The following is a 22,154-nucleotide window of genomic DNA, read 5'->3' on the forward strand; positions in this document are numbered from 1 at the left end:
CTTCTTCCACATGTTTGGTGTCTCCCAGGTGGCTTGTGGCAAACTTTAAACAACACTTTTTATGGATATCTTTAAGAAATGTCTTTTTTCTTGCCACTCTTCCATAAAGGCCAGATTTGTGCAGTATACGACTGATTGTTGTCCTATGGACAGAGTCTCCCACCTCAGCTGTAGATCTCTGCAGTTCATCCAGAGTGATCATGGGCCTCTTGGCTGCATCTCTGATCAGTCTTCTCCTTGTATGAGCTGAAAGTTTAGAGGGACGGCCGGGTCTTCGTAGATTTGCAGTGTTCTGATACTCCTTCCATTTCAATATTATCGCTTGCACAGTGCTCCTTGGGATGTTTAAAGCTTGGGAAATCTTTTTGTATCCAAATCCGGCTTTAAACTTCTCCACAACAGTATCTTGGACCTGCCTGGTGTGTTCCTTGTTCTTCATGATGCTCTCTGCACTTTAAACGGACCTCTGAGACTATCACAGTGCAGGTGCATTTATACGGAGACTTGATTACACACAGGTGGATTCTATTTATCATCATTAGTCATTTAGGTCAACATTGGATCATTCAGAGAGCCTCACTGAACTTCTGGAGAGAGTTTGCTGCACTGAAAGTAAAGCAGCTGAATAATTTTGCACGCCCAATTTTTCAGTTTTTTATTTGTTAACAAAGTTTGAAATATCCAATAAATTTCGTTCCACTTCATGATTGTGTCCCACTTGTTGTTGATTCTTCACAAAAAATTACAGTTTTATATCTTTATGTTTGAAGCCTGACATGTGGCAAAAGGTGGAAAAGTTCAAGGGGGCCGAATAATTTCGCAATGCACTGTAATATAGAAACCCCAACAAGAGAAGTGCAGCAGGATTCCGTAGTGGAAGGCAACAGAAAAAGACATTTTATTAGAGATCTTACTAATGGAATCCCCGAGAGATCAAAGAATCTAGTGTGTTGGTCAATCCACCAGTTCTCATCCAAGATGAAAAAAAGAAAAAAAAAACTGTTTTTGACTGGCTGATGCCTTCATCCTTTTTAAATAGAAAGCAGAATAATTTGCTCAGATAATGAACATGCAAGTATTTCAATCTCATGAGTTACTTGTTTGGCTTACTACCTTAATTTGACAATGCCGACTTCCTCCTGAAAATCCTAGTTGCCTAGTTGTTGTCCTGAACCAATGGCTTCAAAACTTTCTGAATTATTGTCCCGGGCTGGTAATTTTTATTAAATGTTCCTATTTCACGTGCTGCATTAGGGGCTCAGAAAATATTGACCCTGGAGGATCAGCAGGACTGGAATGCAATTCGATTTTTCAAGAGGAGGTGAGCAATGGCATCCTATTTGTTAGAGCACTCATTTTTTTTAAGGGCTGCTTTCTGTGATTATAGATGGTAGTTATATTTGGTGGAATCACAATATTGAGTCCTGCTTTAAAGGGATACTTGGTGTATTTCCACATATTTGCTTTGTTTGTATATTATGTTTTGAAGAAAAAATAGACAGGAATGGGAAAAATTATGGAAACACCAGGTAAAAGAACAAAACCGGTACCTTATATGGTGTTGGGCCACCTTTGGCATCCAAGGCGGCCTGAATTCTCCTGAGAAATTGCAAATATAAGTGTTGGATGGTGAATAATGGAATCTGATGCCACTCTTTATGCAAAAATCCGGGTCACAATCCTGGCAATGTCCTTTTTGTCTCTTTCAGTCAATTGACCATGTTGACTGTGCTTATCAGAAGATATTTTACCGTAAACTGTATATACCATCATAACCTTTTATACCGTACCTTGTGACGCGGCAAAAAAAATTGGCAACTTCAGTCACAAAGGCACCAGCTAAGCGGACAGAAAAAATTTTCCCTCTTTGAAGCCCAGTAAGCTCTGACATAACTCCGTATTACTAGCAGCGCACAGTGAATGAGCAAAGTGAGGCTTCCCACCTGTTAAGCTAAGTGTCTCATCACACAGCAGAAGCAAAACAAACATCACTTCTGATTTCAACGTGAAACATGTCTTCACTTTCACACTTGCAAATCATGTAGTGTTTCTATATTTTTGTCCAACCCCTGTATAATTAAAGTGTATCTAAAGCCAATATTTTTGTGTCTCCGGGACAGGAAGTATAGACAAATCTCCTCAACTGAATACAGAAAGACGACCTTAACCACTTGCCGACTGCCTAACGCCGATCTACGTCGGCAGTCAGCCCCTCACAGGCAAAGTGACGTAGGGCTACGTCACTAGCTTGTGAGGGTCTAGGGAGCGAGCGCGCGCCCCCGGAGGCGCGCTCCCGCGTGGTCACGGACCCCCCCCCCCCCCGCGCGTGTGACCAGCGGACCCGATGTCCGCCGGTCACTCGGCGATCGTCGGGGGAGAGGGAGAAAGTCAGGCAGCTTGTGTAAACAAGCCACCTGTCATTCTCCTCGCTGTAAAGACACTGATAAAACGGATCTAGTATGTAGATCCGTTGATCAGTGTCCTTACAGCTCAAGCCACAGCCAATCACAGTAGAAAGCACGCCCCTAGGGATACACACAGCCCCTCCCTCCCAAATAAAGTTAACCCCTTCACAACCAGTGTATTTTTACAGTAACAGTGCATATGTATAGCACTGATTACTGTAGAAATGTCACTGGTAACCCCAAAAGTGTCACAAATGTCAGTCAAGGGTCCGATCTGTCCGCCGCAATGTCGCAGTACCGCAAAAAAAAAATCGCAGATCGCCGCCATTACGCGTTAAAAAAAAAACAACAAAAATGACAAAAATCTTTCCCTTTGTTAGTAAACGCGATAACTTTTGCGCAAACCAATCAAAATACGCTTTTTGCGATTTTTTTTTTTTTTACCAAACATATGTAGCATAAAACAAATTGGCCGAAAATTTTAAAAAATTTTGATTTTTACTTTTTTTTTGGGGGGAATTTCATATAAAAAAATGTGAAAAATATTGTTATTTTTGCAAAATTGACGCTCTTTTTTTGTTTATAGCGCGTGATCAAAAAATCGCACAGGTGATCACATACCACCAAAAGAAAGCTCTGTTTTGTGGGAAAAAAAGGACGTCAAATTCGTTTAGGTACAGCGTCGCACGACCGCGCAATTGTCCGTTAAAGTCACGCAGTGCCGAATCGCAAAATACCCCCTGGTCAGGAAGGGGGTAAAATCTTCCGGGGCTTAAGTGGTTAAATAAGTTTTACTTTTTCCAAAACTAAAAATAGGTAAATCTCAGCCTTAGCTATTCTTTAACATCTAATTTGAGTTGTAGTTTATTTTATTTCATTTTATTTTATTTTTTCCATAATTAGGTTGAGGACCTTTTTAGAGATACAGGCAGCTGTAAATTTGCACATAAATGTTCTTAAAAGGCAACAAAAAAATGTAGTATTTGATGTTATATGTGTTGTAATAACGTAACAATGTAATAACGTGATAACGTATTCTTTTTTTTAATTATAAAATCCACAAACCTTTACACCTTTTCCATGTTCCTTATTATATTTGTCTTCTATAGCTTTCAAGGCTTCCTGGAACTTATCATGTCCCCCACACACGATGTACTGCCTCTCAGACAAAGCTTTCTCAAAGTCCACCGAATGCTTCTTAATGATGGCCCAACATATCTCCTGAGACTTCTCTTCATTTTTGGCAATAAATTCATCTTTCCTGTTGACTAATTGTTCCTAAAGTGGATGAAATATACAAGCTTTACTTTACTTCACAAATGTGGTCAGGTTGTGTTCATTACTGTAACAATCAGTGGATGCTATAAGGTTCATCTGATATAGATTATCCATACTTTGTCAACATGTTGCTCAGCTATGGCCAGGTCTCCTTGAATTTCTTTTACAAAAGTAATTGATGGCTTTCCCTAGATTTGTGTCTTTATTTAAGAGATCATTCATATGAAATCTTTAGAGTAAAGAAGATTTTTATACTCATCATAAAACCCCTTTCTTGAAGTCCATTAAAGGCCACAGCTCCCTTTCCTCATGTGTATCTGGCCAATATTTTTGTACTGCTTGCCTACAACTGAAGCATGGTTTGTGTGGGAAGAGTCATATAGTTCCTAATGACTGATCTTCAGTTGCTTTTTGCTCTAGTTTCCATTTTACCTAAAGGAAATGCTATGTAACCCATGGCAATTTCCTGTTCCCGTGCCCCTCAATGTAGTCAGATAAAGAGGTTTTAAAGTAAGTACAAATCCAGTTCTCAGTACCACAGCCTGCCTTTTGCAAGCCGTACATAAAATGTGCATCGTGGTTTTAAAACTTTGGTACTTCGTAGAGTACTCTCTGCTTGACAAATCACAGAAAACATAATAATTAGAGGTGAGCCAATCATGTGACTTTTATACCTAATGCAACTGGACTCTACTCTTGGCTTTTTTTAAGAGAGCTCTGCCTGCCTGGGAGTTCTGAAGCTGAGGGAGCATCAGACACCTTTGTGGCACATTGCGGTACCTAATACGTGTACAGTAATGTTTTTTTCAAAGCAAAAATATGGTCATGGTATGGCTATACCACTTATTAATGAATGTCTTTTTTTAATCATATCTGTATCAGTGTTTACTGTAATTACTGTATCAGTGTTTATCAGTATTCACTACCATGTAATGCTGGGCTACCTTTTGTTTTTAAGCTGTGCAAATTTTAAACTAAATAACTTTTCACCTTTGTAGTCTTTCCCAACAAAATGTCACAAAATGTTGCTTTTTTGGGGAGAATTTCAAATAATATAATATTTTATATGTTTTCAATTATCATAACTTACCATAAACTGTCGAAGAAACATCTGACCTTCATCCTTGAAGGACTTTTTCAGAAAAAACTCCCTAGCTTCAGCTTCACACTGTTGACTTCTCTCAAGGAAGTCGTCAAGTGTTTTGGTGGGCAATGCAACTTCCTTCATCATGTCCTCATAGTGCTGTATTGCTTCCTGGACAGCCATTTTGTTCTCTTTATCAGCCAAAGAAACCATGGCATCCTCCATGCAGGCAACATTAGAAGAGTTCATAGCTTCAGTGTAAATTTTGGCCAACTCACCCAGTCCTGAAAATATTAGAAAATACATGAGCAAAACTGGCTTCTTTGTATAATAATGAGACTCGGTATAACATGTATCAATTCTCTGCAACTATCAGAATAATGATGCAGATACAATTTTTTCTACAATGAGCTGATAAAAAAAACAATGTATTGTAGTTTTTAAGTAAGTAATTTTTATTGTAAGTTACAAGATAATTGTTGCCACAACAACAAGCCCCAATTCTCTCTCGGGCATTTTGAATTTCAAAATGCTTTGCTAAAATAAGAAATTGCACAACATCGTGTTCAGGTGCCATTTTGTTGTTGTTTTTTAGTCATTTAGTCATGTCTGACTCTTCGTTACCTCATGGACCTTAGCACGCCAGGCTTTTCTGTCCTCCACTGCCTCCCGGAGCATGCTTAACTTCATGTTCATTGTCTCGATGATGCTATCTATCCATCTTGTTTTCTGTTGTCCTCTTCTCCTTTTTCCTTACACGTTTCCCAGCATCAGGATATTTTCCATAGTCCTCTCTTCGCATTAGGGGGCCACAGTATTTGAGTTTCAGCTTCAGGATCTGTCCTTCCAGTGAATATTCAGGGTTGATTCCTTCAAAATTGACTGTTTTGATCTTCTTGCCGTCCAAGGGACTTTCAAGAGTCTTCTCCAACTCCATAATTAAAAAGCATAAATTCTTCAGCTGTCCTTATGGTTCAACTTTCACAGCCATTGGTTACTACTGGGAATACCATAGCTTTTACTATATGGCACTTTGTTGGTTGGGTGATGTTTCTGCTTTTTATAATGTTGTCTAGGTTTGCCATTGCTTTCCTCCCAAGAAGTGAGCGTCTCTTAATTTAATGGCTGCAGTCATCATCTGCCATGATCTTGGAGCCTAGGAAGATAAAATCTGTCACTGTTTCCATTTCTTATCCTTCTATTTGCCAAGGAGTGATGGGACCGGTTGCCATGATCTTAGGTTTTTTAATGTTCAATTTCAGGCCAGCTTTTGTGCTCTCCTCTTTCAACTTCATTAAGAGACTCTTAGTTCTTCTTCACTTTCTGCCATTAGTGTGGTATCGTTTGCATATCTCAGGTTGTGGATGTATGATGTACTCTGCATAGAAGGTATATAAGTAGGGTGACAATAAACATCCTTAACTAACTATTGCTTCTTGACTTGCATAAAAGTTTTCCAGAAGACAGGTGAGGTGGTCTGTTATTCCCATTTCTTTCAGTATCTGCCACACTATCACAACAGTATCTGTTGTGATCTACACAATCAAAGGCTTTACTGTAGTCAATAAAGCATAAGTAGACATTCTTCTGGAACTCCCTTGCTTTCGCCATGATCCAGTGAATGTTGGCAATTTGATCTCTAGTTCCTCTGCCTCTTCGAAATCCAGCACTCGGTTCACATGCTGCTGAAGCCTAGCTGGTAAAAATTTCAACATAACCTTGCTAGCATGTGAGATGAGGGCGATCGTACAGTAGTATGAATATTCTTTAGCTCTTCCCTTCCTTGGTATCGGAATATAAAATGGACCTCTTCCAGTCCTGCGGTCATTGTTGAGTTTTCCAAATTTGTTGGCAAATTGAATGCAGCACTTAAACCACATCATCTTTTAGGAATTAAAATAACTCAGCTGGGATACCATCACTTCCACTAGCTTTGTTATTAGCAATGCTTTCTAAGGCCAACTTGACTTCACTCTCCAGGATATTCGGTTCAAGGTCAGTGACTGCATCATCGTGGTTATATGGGACATTCAGATCTTTCTTGTATAGTTCTTCTGTGTATTCTTTCCATCGTTTCTTTATTTCTTCTGCTTTTGTCAGGTCCTTGCCATTTTTGTATATTATCGTGCCCATCTTTGCACAAAACTTTCCCTTGATATCCACAATTTTCTTGAAAAATCTCTATAGTCTTTCCCATTCTGTTGTTTTCCTCTAATTCTTTGCATTGATTTTAATAAGGTATTTTTGTCTCCTCTTGCTATCCTCTAGAAATCTGCATTCAGTTGGGTATATTTTTCCCTTTTTCCTTTGTCTTTTGGCTTCCTTCTTTGTTCAGCTATTTGTATGGCCTCATCAGATAGCCACTTTGCTTTCCTGCATTTCTTCTTCTTTGGGATGGTTTTCATTGCTGCGTCTTGTACGATGTTACACACTTCCTTCCATAGTTCCTCAGGCACTTCATTTTATGCCATTCATTTTACTGGCACCCTAAAGCCGCAATTGTTGCACGATAAATGGCACTGCAAATGCGCCAAACCGCATCGTCCAAAGCGTTTTGCGTAAAAGAAGCTCCTGAACTTCTTTTGGGTGATGCAGGTTGCCGTGATTGCTGCACTATTTATCTTGCGACAATCACAACAGAACCACACCGTGTTTTAAGGTGCCATTAACATTAATTGCACCTGAACACGCTGTTTGGTGATTTCTTATTTTAGCAAAGCATTTTTAAATCACAGGCAGAGTCAAGGTGATCGAAATAAGTATGATTGTTTATTTTTTTAAATTCCCATACTGGGAGCACTCACATGACCATGCATCTTTCTAATGCTTTTTGCACGAAGCAGGACTTCCTCTGAGGCTGTGGCTACAACTGGCATCTGAAGAAGTTTAGTAACATTTTGGAATATAGTTTAAGATTTTAGTACAACTCATCATTAAGTGTATTATCTGCATTTAGAGGGGAAGTTACTAAATATTTGCCAGTTGGCCTAAAGGACCTAACTACACACAGAAAAGTAATATGAGACATATATGGGGCAAAGAAATTTAAGTCACACTGTTAATGTTAACGCCCCTCTGACACATTTCACCCAGTCTGGGATTAGTCGTAGAAGTGGGAGTGACTAGGAGTGAAGGATAATTGTGCATCACAAGCCACCTCTACTAGTAAGCCCAATCCGGACATAAATATGCCTGAGATAAATAAGGAAGTAGGAGGTACCAACATCCAAAACACCTAATCATAAAGAAAAAAGGGGGAATTTGGAGGCTGGTCTCCCCATATGAACAGTCCCAAGAAGGGTAAGGGGAAGGAAAGGAATTAGGACTTTCACAGGACCTTGGTTCAATAGATACTCACATGTATTAAAATCTTTTACAAAAAATTGTATTCAAACCAAAATATTTACATTAAAATGACAACACGTCCGACATTAATACATAACACATTTATGTTGGTAAATACTTATTGATCAGGACAAAGTGTAGAATTTCATTTTCAAGCGTATATTCCTCAACATTTTCACGGAGATAATCCGCTTCTTCAGGAGGGTGTTAGTATACGCACACTCTAGGGATGATAACAACACATGAATAAGTACTATCCACAAAAATATATATTTTTTGTGGATAGTACTTATTCATGTGTTGTTATCATCTCTAGAGTGTGCGTATACTAACATCCTCCTGAAGAAGGGGATTATCTCAGCGAAACCTGTTGAGGAATATACGCTTATAAATAAAAATAGTCTCGCATTGTCAATTGTAACCACCTCCATCCCGGATTCAATGCAAATAGAAAAAAAGAGGAGTGCCCTGTGGGACTTTAAATGAGGTGGATGCAATGAATGAACATAAATATAAAATGACAGATTTATTGAATAAAAAACATACAGTAAATGTATAATAAATATTGCAGCAATCATCAATACACTGCACAATAGGCATATTAAAATTGTAGCATCAACATTGCAAACAAATGTCATCTATTGAACTCATATCTTGAATTTGAACTCAACGAGTTTCATGAGTCTGTAAGCCCACTCATCAGGAGTATATATGAGAGTAAGCTTATCCATGAATAAATCAATAAGAACAGTATTAGTATGCATAATATATTAGCCAGCAGGTGTGAGATTTCAACATATGTATGTATAACCCAAGTGGGGTACTACGCTTGAACATTAAATTCTTCACTCTGTCCTGATGAATGAGTATTTACCAACATAAAGGTGTTATGTATATGTCGGACGTGTTGTCCGTTTTAATGTAAATATTTTGGTTTGAATAAAATTTTGTAAAAGATTTTAATACATGTGAGTATCTATTGAACCAATGTACCATGAAAGTCCAAATTCCTTTCCTTCTCCTTCCCATTTTTGGGACTGTTCATATGGGGAGAACAGCCCCAAATTCCCCCTTTTTTCTTTATGATAAGCCCAATCCAGGTCAAACACATCAGAGGGCCATGGCCAATGGTTGAGGACTGTGGCTGAAGGCGGTATTTTCACTATTTGATATGGTTAGCATTTTTAGAAATGTGGCTCAAATTTATTTACTTGTCTGGGGTATTGGAACGGGACATATTCTTACAAGAACAGCACCTAGAGCTGAGGAAAAGCTAACACTACATTGCACAGGAGGCTTTGGAGCAGTGCTATACATGCATATGTGGTAGACATATTTGATGCGTTATAATGCAGATGCCTGTTCAAGCCATGTCCTCCAATCCAGTGTCCATGCCAATGAAACGTGCTTATTTTCCACAACTTTGGAAAGGCCTTAATTTTTCCATTATTCTGTGCTCATCATGTTACATTCCACTGCATTAACAACCTGTCTGTTCTAAGATCCTTTGAGATCTAAGAGCTTCTGTTAGTTTTTATTGCTATCTGTTTATGCCCTGAAGATATTGTCTCTCTCTATTTGCTTAGTTACCATTTTTACTGCAACAGCAATGTTGATATCTTCCAGAGGGAACATCTGTTCTGGTGACAGCTGCGTCACTAGGGATTCCCTTCACTTTGGAGAGAGATTTCCTCTTTCATTCATTTCTGTCTATGTAGCATGAAATAAAGAGAACCCCCCCCAAAGGAACACAGGCAGCAAGAAATAAAAACTCACAGGGGTTTTAACCATTCATGCTCCATCAAAAAGTGACCAAGGTTTGGTTAGAGATACACTTCCTGGCATTTTTTTCTAGTTGCTCCTTAGATGCCACATCTTAATATTTGCCTTAGGTCTGTCATTCTCTTGAACAACCACCGGCTGTAAAAATGTACACTTTTTTTAGCTGAAGGCTATATAATATTAGGCGTACTTACGTGATCCTGTTAGTGTCAGCACCTCATTCAAACCCTTAACCTCTGCATTCTGGAAAACGTAATCACAGAACTTCTCAATCTGAGCCACAAATTTGGCATTAAGCTCATTGTCATCTACTTCGTCCAGTTTCTGAAGAAGTTCTATATTGCTAGTCGGAGGAGGAAACACAAAGCATTTCCGTCTTCCAAAATACATCCGGATGCATTGCCTGGGCATATTATACATCTGGTCCTTCATTGATTTTGCAGCTTTTGAAAATGGAATAAAAGGTGTAGAGAGGATGGTTATTCAGGTTTCCAGTTTTAATGGTAAATTTTACTATACAACACTGCCTGCTAGATATGTTACTAAGGTATCCATTTTCTATGGACTTGGTCTGTTCACCTTTAGGCTCCATGCACACTATAAGCTAAAAAAAATGCAAGAAAAATGCTGGATGAAATACGCTTATAATAGCATTTTTATGCCAGCTTTTAGTAGCATTCAGCATTTCTTTCTGCTGGCAAATCGCTTCCAAAAAAAAAAAAGATTTTTTTCTGTTCCTAGAAGCTAAAGTTTCTAAAATGCTACTAGACTAAAATAGCGTGCATGGACACATAGGGTAACACGATTTGCTTCTTCATAAAGAAAATGCTTAAAAACTGCTGCTAGGAGCGTTTTCTTAAGCTAGTGTGCATGGAGCCTTAGGTTGAGAACTGCAGATAAAAAACAAAAAAACAAAAAGAGACACTGGTTTGTGTACCTCTAGAATAAAGAGAGTGATTTTACTAAAGAGAGTGATTTGTACTATACCTGCACATGTATCTTTTTTACATGCATATTTTTTTTACAGGGCAAAAACATAGACATTGACCAACCAAAGATATAGATAAATATCTTAAATAATTTTGTGCAGCATAAACTGTAAGAGCCTACCCAACAATATGACTCGAATAACCTCCAAGGTTTGGCTCTGATGAAGAAGGTGTGGCCTTTGAAATGCATAAGCCATTAAGATCTCAGCTGAAGTCCTCACAAGACCAGGAACAAGCGGAGTGGATGATTTGGTTGAAAACCAAAAAGAACTTTGCCCATGAAACTTTTATGAGTGGTACTAAAAAGAGCCCAACAACATGTTTAAAATGTACAAAATGTTTAAAAAGACTAAAAAAAACAATAATGTAGCACAGTATAGTATCATCAATGTCAACATATCAAACATGCAAATATAGCATAGCACCCATGATTTTCTGAAGCGTATAATTTGCATATCATTAGGGCTTAAAGCTCTCTACGCATTTCTTTGGGCAACACCGACAGGTTAGCTTAGCTTAGATATGATTCTCTGTATTTGTATGTATCAATGTTGACAAAGTCGAAGATGAATAAATTAATTTGGATCATATGTGTGTTGACACCAGGATCTCCACACTAAGGAAAATAATCCATAGGAATGGTTCCAACTGGGAGCTGATGGTGTAGGATAGACCAGGGCTAGGCACAAAGGGAGGTTTGCACTTGGATGCTGTTGAGCAGCTGTGACACTGCTCCCTTTTTCCTCAATTGTTTGGCCACACCCATGCTGGGGATTTTTACAGTTTTGATCCTCCCTTTGTGCCTGGCCCCACGTCCATCAGTTCCCGGTTGGAACCATTCCTATGGATTCTACTCTACAGTATGGAGATCCTGATGTAAACACACATATGATCCACATCAATTTGTTCTTCTTCGGCATTGTCAACATTGATACATGCAAATACAGAGAATCATATCTGGGCTTTCTCCTGAAGAAGTGGGCATTGCCCCATGAAATGCTTAGAGAGCTTTAAGCCTTCATATATTATAAATTATACGCTTCAGAAAATCATGGGTGCTATGCTATAGTAACAAGTTTGATATGTTGACATTGGTGATACTATCTATACTTTGCTACATTATTGTTTTTTGTTAGCCTTTTTTAAACATTTTGTAATACATTTTTGTAATTTTAAACAGGTCGTTGGACTCTTTTTAGCACCACTCCTAAAAGCCCCATGGGCAAAGTTCTTTTTGTTTTTTTCCTGCATAAGTGGGGACTGAGTGTTGCTATGGTTTGAGTTTTGGTGGCCTCTCCTTTTTATGAATGATTTGATTGTATTACTTTGATATGCTTTGTCAGTCTGGAAGTCTGAGTGGATTTATTTACGGTCTTTTGAATAAAGGGCTTTAGAGATAATGTGCTAGGCTGATGCGCCCTATCTTTTTTGTTTTTTTAGGTAGACCTGACCAGATCTGGAAAATAAACTGCTGCTCATCAGTACAGCAGAGCCCAAAAAAAAAATAAATGTGTTCAGCCTAGGGCAGGGTTCTACATCTGTCAGATACCCCAACCAATAAGCACCATGTCATGCCCCCTGCCATGATGAGAACTCATCCATAACCTTAAAAATACTTGTGACAGAACCCACTGTCACTGTGTGTTTTGGAGGGGACTGTGCGCAAGCCTCCTACCGACAGACTATGGGCCAGAAGATATTGGAGACCTAGGGACATTGCCTTTTATTTCATTTTATGTTCCCTTTTTTCATCTTCTGAACAGCTGAAGCTGGCACGACTCATGGCATTGAGTTAATGTAATGTAATGCTCAAGCCCTTCTCCCCCCATCCCCCCCCCCTCCTGTTTCTGTGTCTAATTGTGTGGATTCATGACACAGACAATGGTCTGGACTGGAGACATCTCTCCGCAGGGGGTGTGTATTAAAAGACTGCCTGATTCAATGTACAAATGTACCGTTCCCATTGGCTGGTCCTTGTCCCCTTCCCCCCCCTTTGGCAAGGCTAAGGGGAGTGTCCCATAACTGTGTGTAAAACTGTATGTCTTGGAATTTAATAAACAGTTTAAGCTCTGCATGGTTAACCCTCAACACCTGTGTGGATTGTCTCGTGATTGAGGGGTTTCGGGCTGAGTATGACTTCTCCGCAGGCTGTGGGTGCGTTTGGAGGACAGGAGACACAGGTCCGGCGGATGTGCCCACCTGGGGTACTAAGATCCGTTACAATACTCTTATATGATAAGCCTCTATCCTCTGCTGTTTTAATGCTCACATGTCTCCAATATAATCAGGTATAACTGTCTGTATTGCCCTGCTACTTAATGGGCAAACCTTGAACAAAAGGCTAATTTTTAATGCATAGGAACTGCACAGGTATGAACCAGTCATTATTACTGCTAATACAATAACTCAGTTAAATATGTAGAGTAAAAAAAAAAAAATCATGAGCTATCTTCCATACTTACGATTTTTAAGTTTTAAAGCATGCTCCAGATATTCATCTTCTGAAACCTGTTTTCCATCAATTTCCAATTTATATTGAAAGTCCCTCGCTGCCCAGATAAAGATGGGGAAATGGCTGGAAAGTTCAGCCTCCTCATCGTCATTGTCTTTAGTCTTCACTTTTATTAATTCAGTGATTTCAGTAACAAATCTGTTCAGTATTAAGGAGACACAACATTTGTCTTTTCTTTTCTTATGTTGCTTCACAGTCAACCTTCAGGAAAAGTCCACCTTCTCAGGATGGTTTTCTCAAAAGCTTTGCAAGAAAACTTTTACTCAGAGTAAACTACTTCTAAAGTCAAATTGAATATTGGCATGCCAACCTACTTTGAAAAATAAATGAGATATACTGGTTTTAAGAGTCAGCTCTCACCCTTTTTATAAATACAACCCAGCATCATAGGGTCTCTTAATAATGTAGATACTGTATATATCACAGATATTCATATATGCCTTCTATAGGAAATTCTCACTCCTGGACAAGCTCTAAGAATACAGCTACGAAATATAACTTCTTGTAGTATGTTATAAAAGGATACTTTAATTTTTTCACAGCATCTTCATCAATGGTTCCTTTACTGTTATACACCAAGGCACTGCTTAGTAGGACCGCAAGGCTAAAAATCCAGACATCATTTTTGCTATCCCCCTAAAAATAATAAAAATCAGCACATCTGGACTATTTTATAATTTAACTAATTCTGGCATATTTTGCTTCAGTTGAAGTTGCATTTTAACCAAAGAGCTTCTTATGAATAGTAGACATAGCTTTTTTTTTTATATGATATTACACAAAAATAAAAATGCTTCTTCCACTCAAGCAGCAAACACAAACCTCCTCCAAGAAACAAAAAAAAACTTGCATGTTAAGAGAATTGGTTATGATTATTAATACTATTCAGGATGTATATAGCACTAACAGTTTGCACAGCGCTTTACAACATTAGGGCAAACAGTACAGTTACAATACAATTCAATACAGGAGGAATTCGAGGGCCCTTCTCATTCAGCTTACAATCTAGGAGGGAGGGCCAAGTGATACAAAAAGTAATAACTGTGGGGGATGAGCTGATGAAGAAAATGAAAGAAAATGAAAGTACAGTTTTTAGGTGGAGGCAGGATAGGCTACTCTGAAGAGAAAAAAACAGTCCACAACGGTGATAATTGAAGTGCTCACTGGATCCCAACACCAACAAGATATAGAGATATAATGTTCTCACCAGAACGATAGGACTCAAAATGCCATATAGCATATGAGTCAAATCAGCTTGTTGTACAATGGATGGATAATCCGAAGGGATGACTGAGGTCACTGATGTTGAGGTGAAGAGGTAATAGCAGATATGAACCGTCACACCAGAGAGGCTCTCACTCCGTCAGATGGCCAGAAAGGAACCAAAAAACAAGGGAGCACAAAATAGTGTAACACTGCTAAAATTTTAATTAAATAAAAATACACCAAATTGCACTTACAAACATCTCGTGGTAAAGAGCGTATACAGATGCAAAGGTAGGCTGTCAGCAGCGTGGCCTTGACGCGCTTCAGCATAAATGCTTTTTTCAAAAGATAGTGCCCTATCTTTTGAAAAAAGCATTTATGCTGAAGCGCGTCAAGGCCACGCTGCTGACAGCCTACCTTTGCATCTGTATACGCTCTTTACTACGAGATGTTTGTAAGTGCAATTTGGTGTATTTTTATTTAACCACTTAAGCCCCGGAAGATTTTACCCCCTTCCTGACCAGGGGGTATTTTGCGATTCGGCACTGCGTGACTTTAACGGATAATTGCGCGGTCGTGCGACGCTGTATCTAAACGAATTTGGCGTCCTTTTTTTCCCCACAAACAGAGCTTTCTTTTGGTGGTATTTGATCACCTGTGCGATTTTTTGATCACGCGCTATAAACAAAAAAAGAGCGTAAATTTTGCAAAAATAGCAATATTTTTCACATTTTTTTATATGAAATTCCCCCCCAAAAAATGTAAAAATCCAAATTTTTTAACATTTTCGGCCAATTTGTTTTATGCTACCTATGTTTGGTAAAAAAAAAATCGCAAAAAGCGTATTTTGATTGGTTTGCGCAAAAGTTATCGCGTTTACTAACAAAGGGAAAGATTTTTGTAATTTTTGTTGTTTTTTTTTTAACGCGTAATGGCGGCGATCTGCGATTTTTTTTGCGGTACTGCGACATTGCGGCGGACAGATCGGACCCTTGACTGACATTTTTGACACTTTTGGGGTTACCAGTGACATTTCTACAGTAATCAGTGCTATACATATACACTGTTACTGTAAAAATACACTGGTAGTGAAGGGGTTAACTTTATTTGAAAGGGAGGGGCTGTGTGTGTCCCTAGGGGCGTGCTTTCTACTGTGATTGTCTGTGGCTTCAGATGTATGGAGAGTGATCAACGGTTCTACATAGTAGAACCGTATGATCATCCTGCATACACAGGGGAGAATGACAGGCAGCTTGTTTACACAAGCCGCCTGACTTTCTCCCTCTCCCGCGCCGATCGCAGAGTGGCCGCCGGTCACACACGCGGGGGGGTCCGTGACCACGCGGGAGCGCGCCTCCGGGGGCGCGCGCTCACTCCCTAAACCCTTACAAGCAAGCGACGTAGCCCTACGTCAGTTTGCCTGTGAGGGGCTGACTGCCGACGTAGATCGGCATTAGGCAGTCGGCAAGTGGTTAATTAAAATTTTAGCAGTGTTACACTATTTTGTGCTCCCTTGTTTTTTGGTTCCTTTCTGGCCATCTGACGGAGTGAGAGCCTCTCTGGTGTGACGGTTCATATCTGCTATTACCTCTTCACCTCAACATCAGTGACCTCAGTCATCCCTTCGGATTATCCATCCATTGTACAACAAGCTGATTTGACTCATATGCTACATGGCATTTTGAGTCCTATCGTTCTGGTGAGCACATTATATCTCTATATCTTGTTGGTGTTGGGATTCAGTGAGCACTTCAATTATCACCGTTGTGGACTGTTTTTTTCACTTCACATATGGGACTGTTTATTTGATGTTCACTTTTATTCATTTTGCAATTTATTTGTATTTACCTTTCTTGGTTTATATATATATATACACGTTTATATTGCTAGTATTTATTAGCGCTGCACTTTTTTCCATATTTTGCTATTCCCAATTTTCTTGTCAGTTGTTTGGTGTAGCAGCTTTTTTATGGTTAGCGCAATATTTTTGCTTTTCACTACTCTGACGAGAAACATTTCCAGGGATCGCCTAAAAGTGGATAGAGTTGGAGATAGTTGGACAGATTGGGGTAGGGAATTCCAAAGGATGGGAGAGGCTTGGGGGAAATCCTGGAAGAGAGCATGGGAGGAGGTGACACGGAAGCTAGAGAGCAGGAGGTTTTGGAAGGAGCCAAGAGATTGGTATTTTGAGACTAGGTTAGTGATGTAGCTGGGGGCCAAATTGTAGATGGCTTTGTAAGATGTTGTTAGTATTTTGAATTTAATTCATTGGGTGAGTGGCAGCCAATGTAGGGATTGGCAGAGAGGGGTAGCAGACGCTGAGCGGTTTGTAAGGTGGATGAGTCTGGCGGCAGCATTCATGATGGATTGAAGGGGGGATAGCTTATTTAACGGTAAGCCAATGAGGAGGTAGTTGCAGTAGTCAAGGCGAGAGATAACCATAACCAGTCAGTGAATTGGGAGCTTTGTGGTTTCATTGGTTAGGAAGGGACGTATTTTGGAGATGTTACATAGGTTGAGACAGCAAGCTTTAGAAAGTGATTGGATGTGGGGCCGAAAGGAGGGCTCAGAGTCCAGGATAACAGAATAAAAAGAAAATTAGAAGAGAAGCGGTTTAACCTTAAACTGCGTAAAGGGTTCTATACCATCAGAGCGGTAAGGATGTGGAATTCTCTTCCACAAGCAGTGGTATCAGCAGGGAGCATCGATAGTTTCAAAAAACTATTAGATGGGCACGCTAACTACCACAACATACAGGGGTATACAATGTACTATTGACATAAACACACACTCTTCAAAGGTTGAACTGGATGGACTTTAGTCTTTTTTCAACCTTGCTAACTATGTAACACCTAGTACCCTGGCATGTGGGGATGTATTGATAGTTGTGCGGATGCTCTTGACAGAGAAGTCAGGGGAAGGGGCACATGGAAGAAATATTATGGGCTCAGTTTTGGATAGGTTGAGTTTGAGAAAGTGGTGTGACATCCAGACCCACATGCCGGACAGTAAATTAGTGATGCGTGAGGAGCGTGGTCTGGCCGCTCAAGATAATAGCGGCTTAACCTCAGAGCTCCGGCAGAGAAAAGCTCCTATAGTACCTAATCAGCAGCCTCAGCCCACACAATTGAGGTTCTGTCACAGCCTGGAGGAGAGATGACCAGATGAGCTCTCTCACGCCGCTGCTCTAGCTCTCATCAGCCTAAAAAAACTCACAGATTTTTTCCCTGGGGCCGACAGAGAGGACTCACTAGATGGCGCCGGGAAGCAGCTCGGTAACATCTCTCCCTGACACAGAGACACCACCACATTCCAGCCCATCAGATCCAGCAATCTAAGACATTGAACAAGAGGAAAATCAGAGACCTAAAAGACCTGTATCTTCTCCTTTTGCCTCACCACAGTCTAAAGGGCATGGAAGCAAAAAATATATAGCACTTCTATGGAGAATTGTGACTTAGGTCAGGAGCCGCATGACACACTATCCTCTTTTCCTGCCACTGATCAACCTGCATCATGACATGCATTAAAAGTAAAGCTCATGTTCCTAATAACAGGACTTGCAAGTGGAAGTGTGTAAAAACATCACTAATTTACAAGTAAAAGTGGACCAGATAGAGGAATGGGTTGAAAATGTGGAAATTAAGCTAGGAGATTCTGTATTTGCACATAAAGATTTTGTGTACTGCTATCAGGAGCAGGGCTGCTGTTAGAAATCGTGGGGCCCCGTATAGACTACCTGGCAGGGCCCCCCCAAGAAAATATTAAAGATATATTTAGCTAAAATTACAACAAAATCACTATTATCAGACACAAATATAACATAACTCACATAATTCCTGCTAAATCTAAAAAAAAAACTATGTTAAATAAAAAAGAAGATGAGATGAGAAAAATATACAGGCTGGGTAGTTGGAGCTCAGTGATCAGAGAGAGAGAAACAAAGTTACAATTTACAAATAAACTCCTGAGCAGAGATAAGTGCTGGGAGGGGGCACACAAGGGAGGGGGATTAGTGAGGGACGACTGTCTCATTCTTAACAGATACAAGCTGATAGCAGGGAGAGGGACAGATCAGATTCAGGTGCTGGAGGAAGATTTCTGTAATTGTTGTCCATCACTAATCCCCCTACCTGTGTGGGCCCCCCTGTGTGCTCGGACCCCCTACAAGAGGGCTGGTGGTCCCCCCCCTATCAGCGGCCCTGATCAGGATAGGCTACTCTGAAGAGAAACATTTGCATGTTGCAGATTTGAAATTAGAGGTATCCCTGAAACAAGTTCTCCTTCTGAGATTGCTCTCACTCTCCAACTGCTTAAAATCTTATTCCTGATGGAACATCCTTGAGGCCTCATCATAGGCAGAGCCCACAGAACTGCCAAACCAAGCTCACTTCCAGATACAGTCCCATGTGTCATTCTGGCAAGAATCCATTTCTTTCATGTTAGAAAAAAAGCTATGGTGGCAGCCCACAAGGCAGGTAAACTTCCTGAACCCTTTTCTCATATCTCTATTTATGCTGACCTCTCAACGGCAATGCTAGCAAGGCAGACAAATGTCTTCTATCACGGAGGCTCTAAGGCACAAAAAAAATGATCTATAAATGGCTTTTCCCAGCCACACTTCAAATCACCCATCAGGGGCTCAAGTATGTTCTCTAGTTCCCGGCAGATTACAAGAAGCTGCTGCAACAATGGGGCATCCCACCACCCCTCACTCAAAAAACCTCAACATCCCAAACCTCTGGATTTCCCCCTCTCAGACCGAGAAAAAAGTCTCTGGCCCAGGATAAGGAGCTAAGCAAACAAAGGCTTTAAAGCACGCATAGGCAATTTCTATTTTGGTGCTTCCTCATGGCCGAAATTTCTGTTGTTGACATAACCTTACACGTCAGTAGCTTATCTGAATATCTCAGTTTGACCGATACCAGGCCTGTTTATTACAGTTTGGTTTGTACATTTCTACTACGTGTATCTACACTGTTGTGTTTAAAACTATTACATTTTACTTTTTGTTTTCTTTTGTTTTTCTGTAATTTATTTTGCAGTTGCTGTTACCTAGTGGCTCATATTAGCTTTCATTGGTAAGCTTTCCTACAGATGTGTCTTTTTCAAGTAGTGACATATTTTATCCTCAGGACGTACTCCATTTGACCACTCTTTACCTACAACATTTCCAATGGTAAAGATGGTATTAAAAATCGCCTCTTTGAACGTTAAGGGCTTAAACAGTCCATTCAAAAGACCAATGTTATGGAGAGAAGCCCTTTTGCAGAAATGTGATATTTTCTGTGCTCAAGAAACTCACATATATACGCTTAACCCCTCTAGAGTTTCCCACCACAAATTTCCCCATTGCTTCTTTGCAAACTCCGATAAAAAAAACCAAAGGTGTGATGATCACAATTAAAGACACCGTCACTTTCTCACAAGAATATTTAGAACGCAATCCAAACGGCAGATATATTATTCTGGGTGCCAAGATTAACCATCAACCCCTTACCCCGGTTTCAGTTAACTCTCCGAATACTAAACAGAAAAAAATTCTACGCACCTTTTTTAAACGTATCCGCTCAGTGCAATATGGTGGCCTCATAATGTGTGGAGACTTTAATGCAGTCCCTGACTCAATCATTGACTCTACTACCCTCAATAGGAGACGTACTACCGACTTACATATGCTAATTAGGGAGGAGGGTCTTTATGATGTTTGAAGAAATGCACATGGTACAGAAAAAGATTACACTTTTTACTCAAATGCACTTCATGTGTATTCCAGAATTGACATGTTTCTCGTGGAACAACCCATACTGCTGACGTCTGAAGCAAAAATCAGCATGATTCTCTGGTCCGATCACGTTTCAACCTCACTCACAATCCGTCTAGACCAAAACAACCCCTCTGCTAAATTGTGGAGACTAAATTCACACCTTATTCACAATCTTATGCACAAGCAACATGTCAAAAAGGAACTAGAAGAATTTTTTGTACAAAATGGCAACTCTGTGAACAATGCACATACTTGTGGGCAACCCACAAGGCCTTTATGAGAGGCGTCTTTATAAAACTGGGAGCTCTGGAGAAGCGTAAGAGGATGCAGAAGATCAATGACCTTACAAAATCCATAGATGCACTAGAATCCCACAAAACTCAGTTTTCCCCAGATAGGGACAAACAATTGAGAGATCTTCACCATCAGCTCTCACAGTGCTTTGTCACACAGCATGACATTCTCCTAAAATGCCTCAAATACATTTTTTTCGGCAAGCAACAAAATAGGCACATACCTCATGAACCAGATCAAACACAAGTCCAGTAGAATCAAATAGACTTCCTACTAGGTAAACATGAGAAAAGACTCACTAACCCGGTCCACATAGCAAACAAGTTTGCAGAATACTACAAAGATCTCTACAATCGAAACCATACTCAAGATGTCCCTCCCCCTACAGCCTCCCAAATGCAATCCTTTCTCTCCTCCTTACACCTTCCAAAAATATCCAAGAAACATCTCAATGAATTATCCGCCCAATTCTCAATACAAGAGATCAGCAAGGCGATTTCGAAATTACCCATGCATAAAGCCCCAGGCCCAGATGCCTTCAGCAATGAGTACTACAAAAAATTCAGTCCAGTCATAGCCCCATACATACAAAATGTATACAATTCAGCATCAAATTGAGCCCCATTATGTAAAGAAGACTTGGAGGCAATAATCACCCTACCAAAGCCAGGAAAACCCCACATCTTCCAGCTAACCTTTGTCTCATCTCTCTCTCCTCAACACTGACATAAAATCTACGCAAAACTCATCGCTGCTAGATTAGAAAACATTATTCCCATCTTAATACACCCAGATCAAGTGGACTTTGTGAAAAGTCGCCAGGCACCTGATGGCACCAGATGCATTGTAAACCTAGTTCAACGGGCAGAATCCCAGTGAACACCTTCTCTGCTCCTTTCCCTGGACGTGGAGAAGGCATTAGATTACACATCTTTGGCCCCACAGGTTTCATTAATTCAGCCATCACTGCTCCCCCAGCGCAAGAGTATTCACAACTGGCACTCGGTCACAAGCTTTTGATATCACTAATAGCACCAGGCAGGGCTGTCCCCTATCACCAATATTCTTCGCCCTGAACATGGAACCGGTCGTCCAAGCTATTAGAAACCATCCTGAAGTTTCAGGCATAACAATTGGCTCTGCAGAATGCAAAATAGGTCATATGCAGATGATGTGATCCTTTCTCTAACCAAACCCACATCTTCCCTCCCAGCAGTTACCACACTTTTACATGAATTTGGTCACCTTTCCCTGTACAAAGTGAACATCTCCAAATCACAAATGCTCCCTGTGGCGCTTTCCAACAAATTGAAAGATAAAATCACAAAGTCATCCAGCTTCTCTTGGGCTCCACATTCATCTATACAATATTTGGGTATTAAAAATAACTTCCCCTAGCTCCTCACTCTTCAAGGCTAACTATCTGCATACATTATTTCAGAAGCTGCAATCCACTCTGAATCTCTATATTTGGGGAAAACAACGTCCCCCC

General features: G+C 40.0%; 1 protein-coding gene across 1 annotated transcript in view; it reads right to left on the reverse strand.

The window, feature by feature from the left end:
• Positions 1–22,154, reverse strand: part of LOC309558499 (guanylate-binding protein 2-like) — a gene marked incomplete at its 3' end in the record, with an annotated part of 44,090 nt that overhangs the window by 15,962 nt on the left and 5,974 nt on the right. Inside the window, exons 3-7 of the mRNA XM_082261579.1 lie at positions 13,922–14,031; positions 13,346–13,533; positions 10,089–10,337; positions 4,774–5,051; positions 3,471–3,683 (exon numbers count right to left, since the gene is read on the reverse strand). Of these exons, the coding sequence (XP_082117705.1) occupies positions 3,471–3,683; positions 4,774–5,051; positions 10,089–10,337; positions 13,346–13,533; positions 13,922–14,031 (1,038 nt within the window). The remainder of the gene's footprint in view (positions 1–3,470; positions 3,684–4,773; positions 5,052–10,088; positions 10,338–13,345; positions 13,534–13,921; positions 14,032–22,154) is intronic.

This window comes from Pelophylax lessonae (genome assembly GCF_965119305.1).
Source record: "Pelophylax lessonae genome assembly, chromosome: 6".
In the NCBI taxonomy this organism is placed as follows: domain Eukaryota; kingdom Metazoa; phylum Chordata; class Amphibia; order Anura; family Ranidae; genus Pelophylax; species Pelophylax lessonae.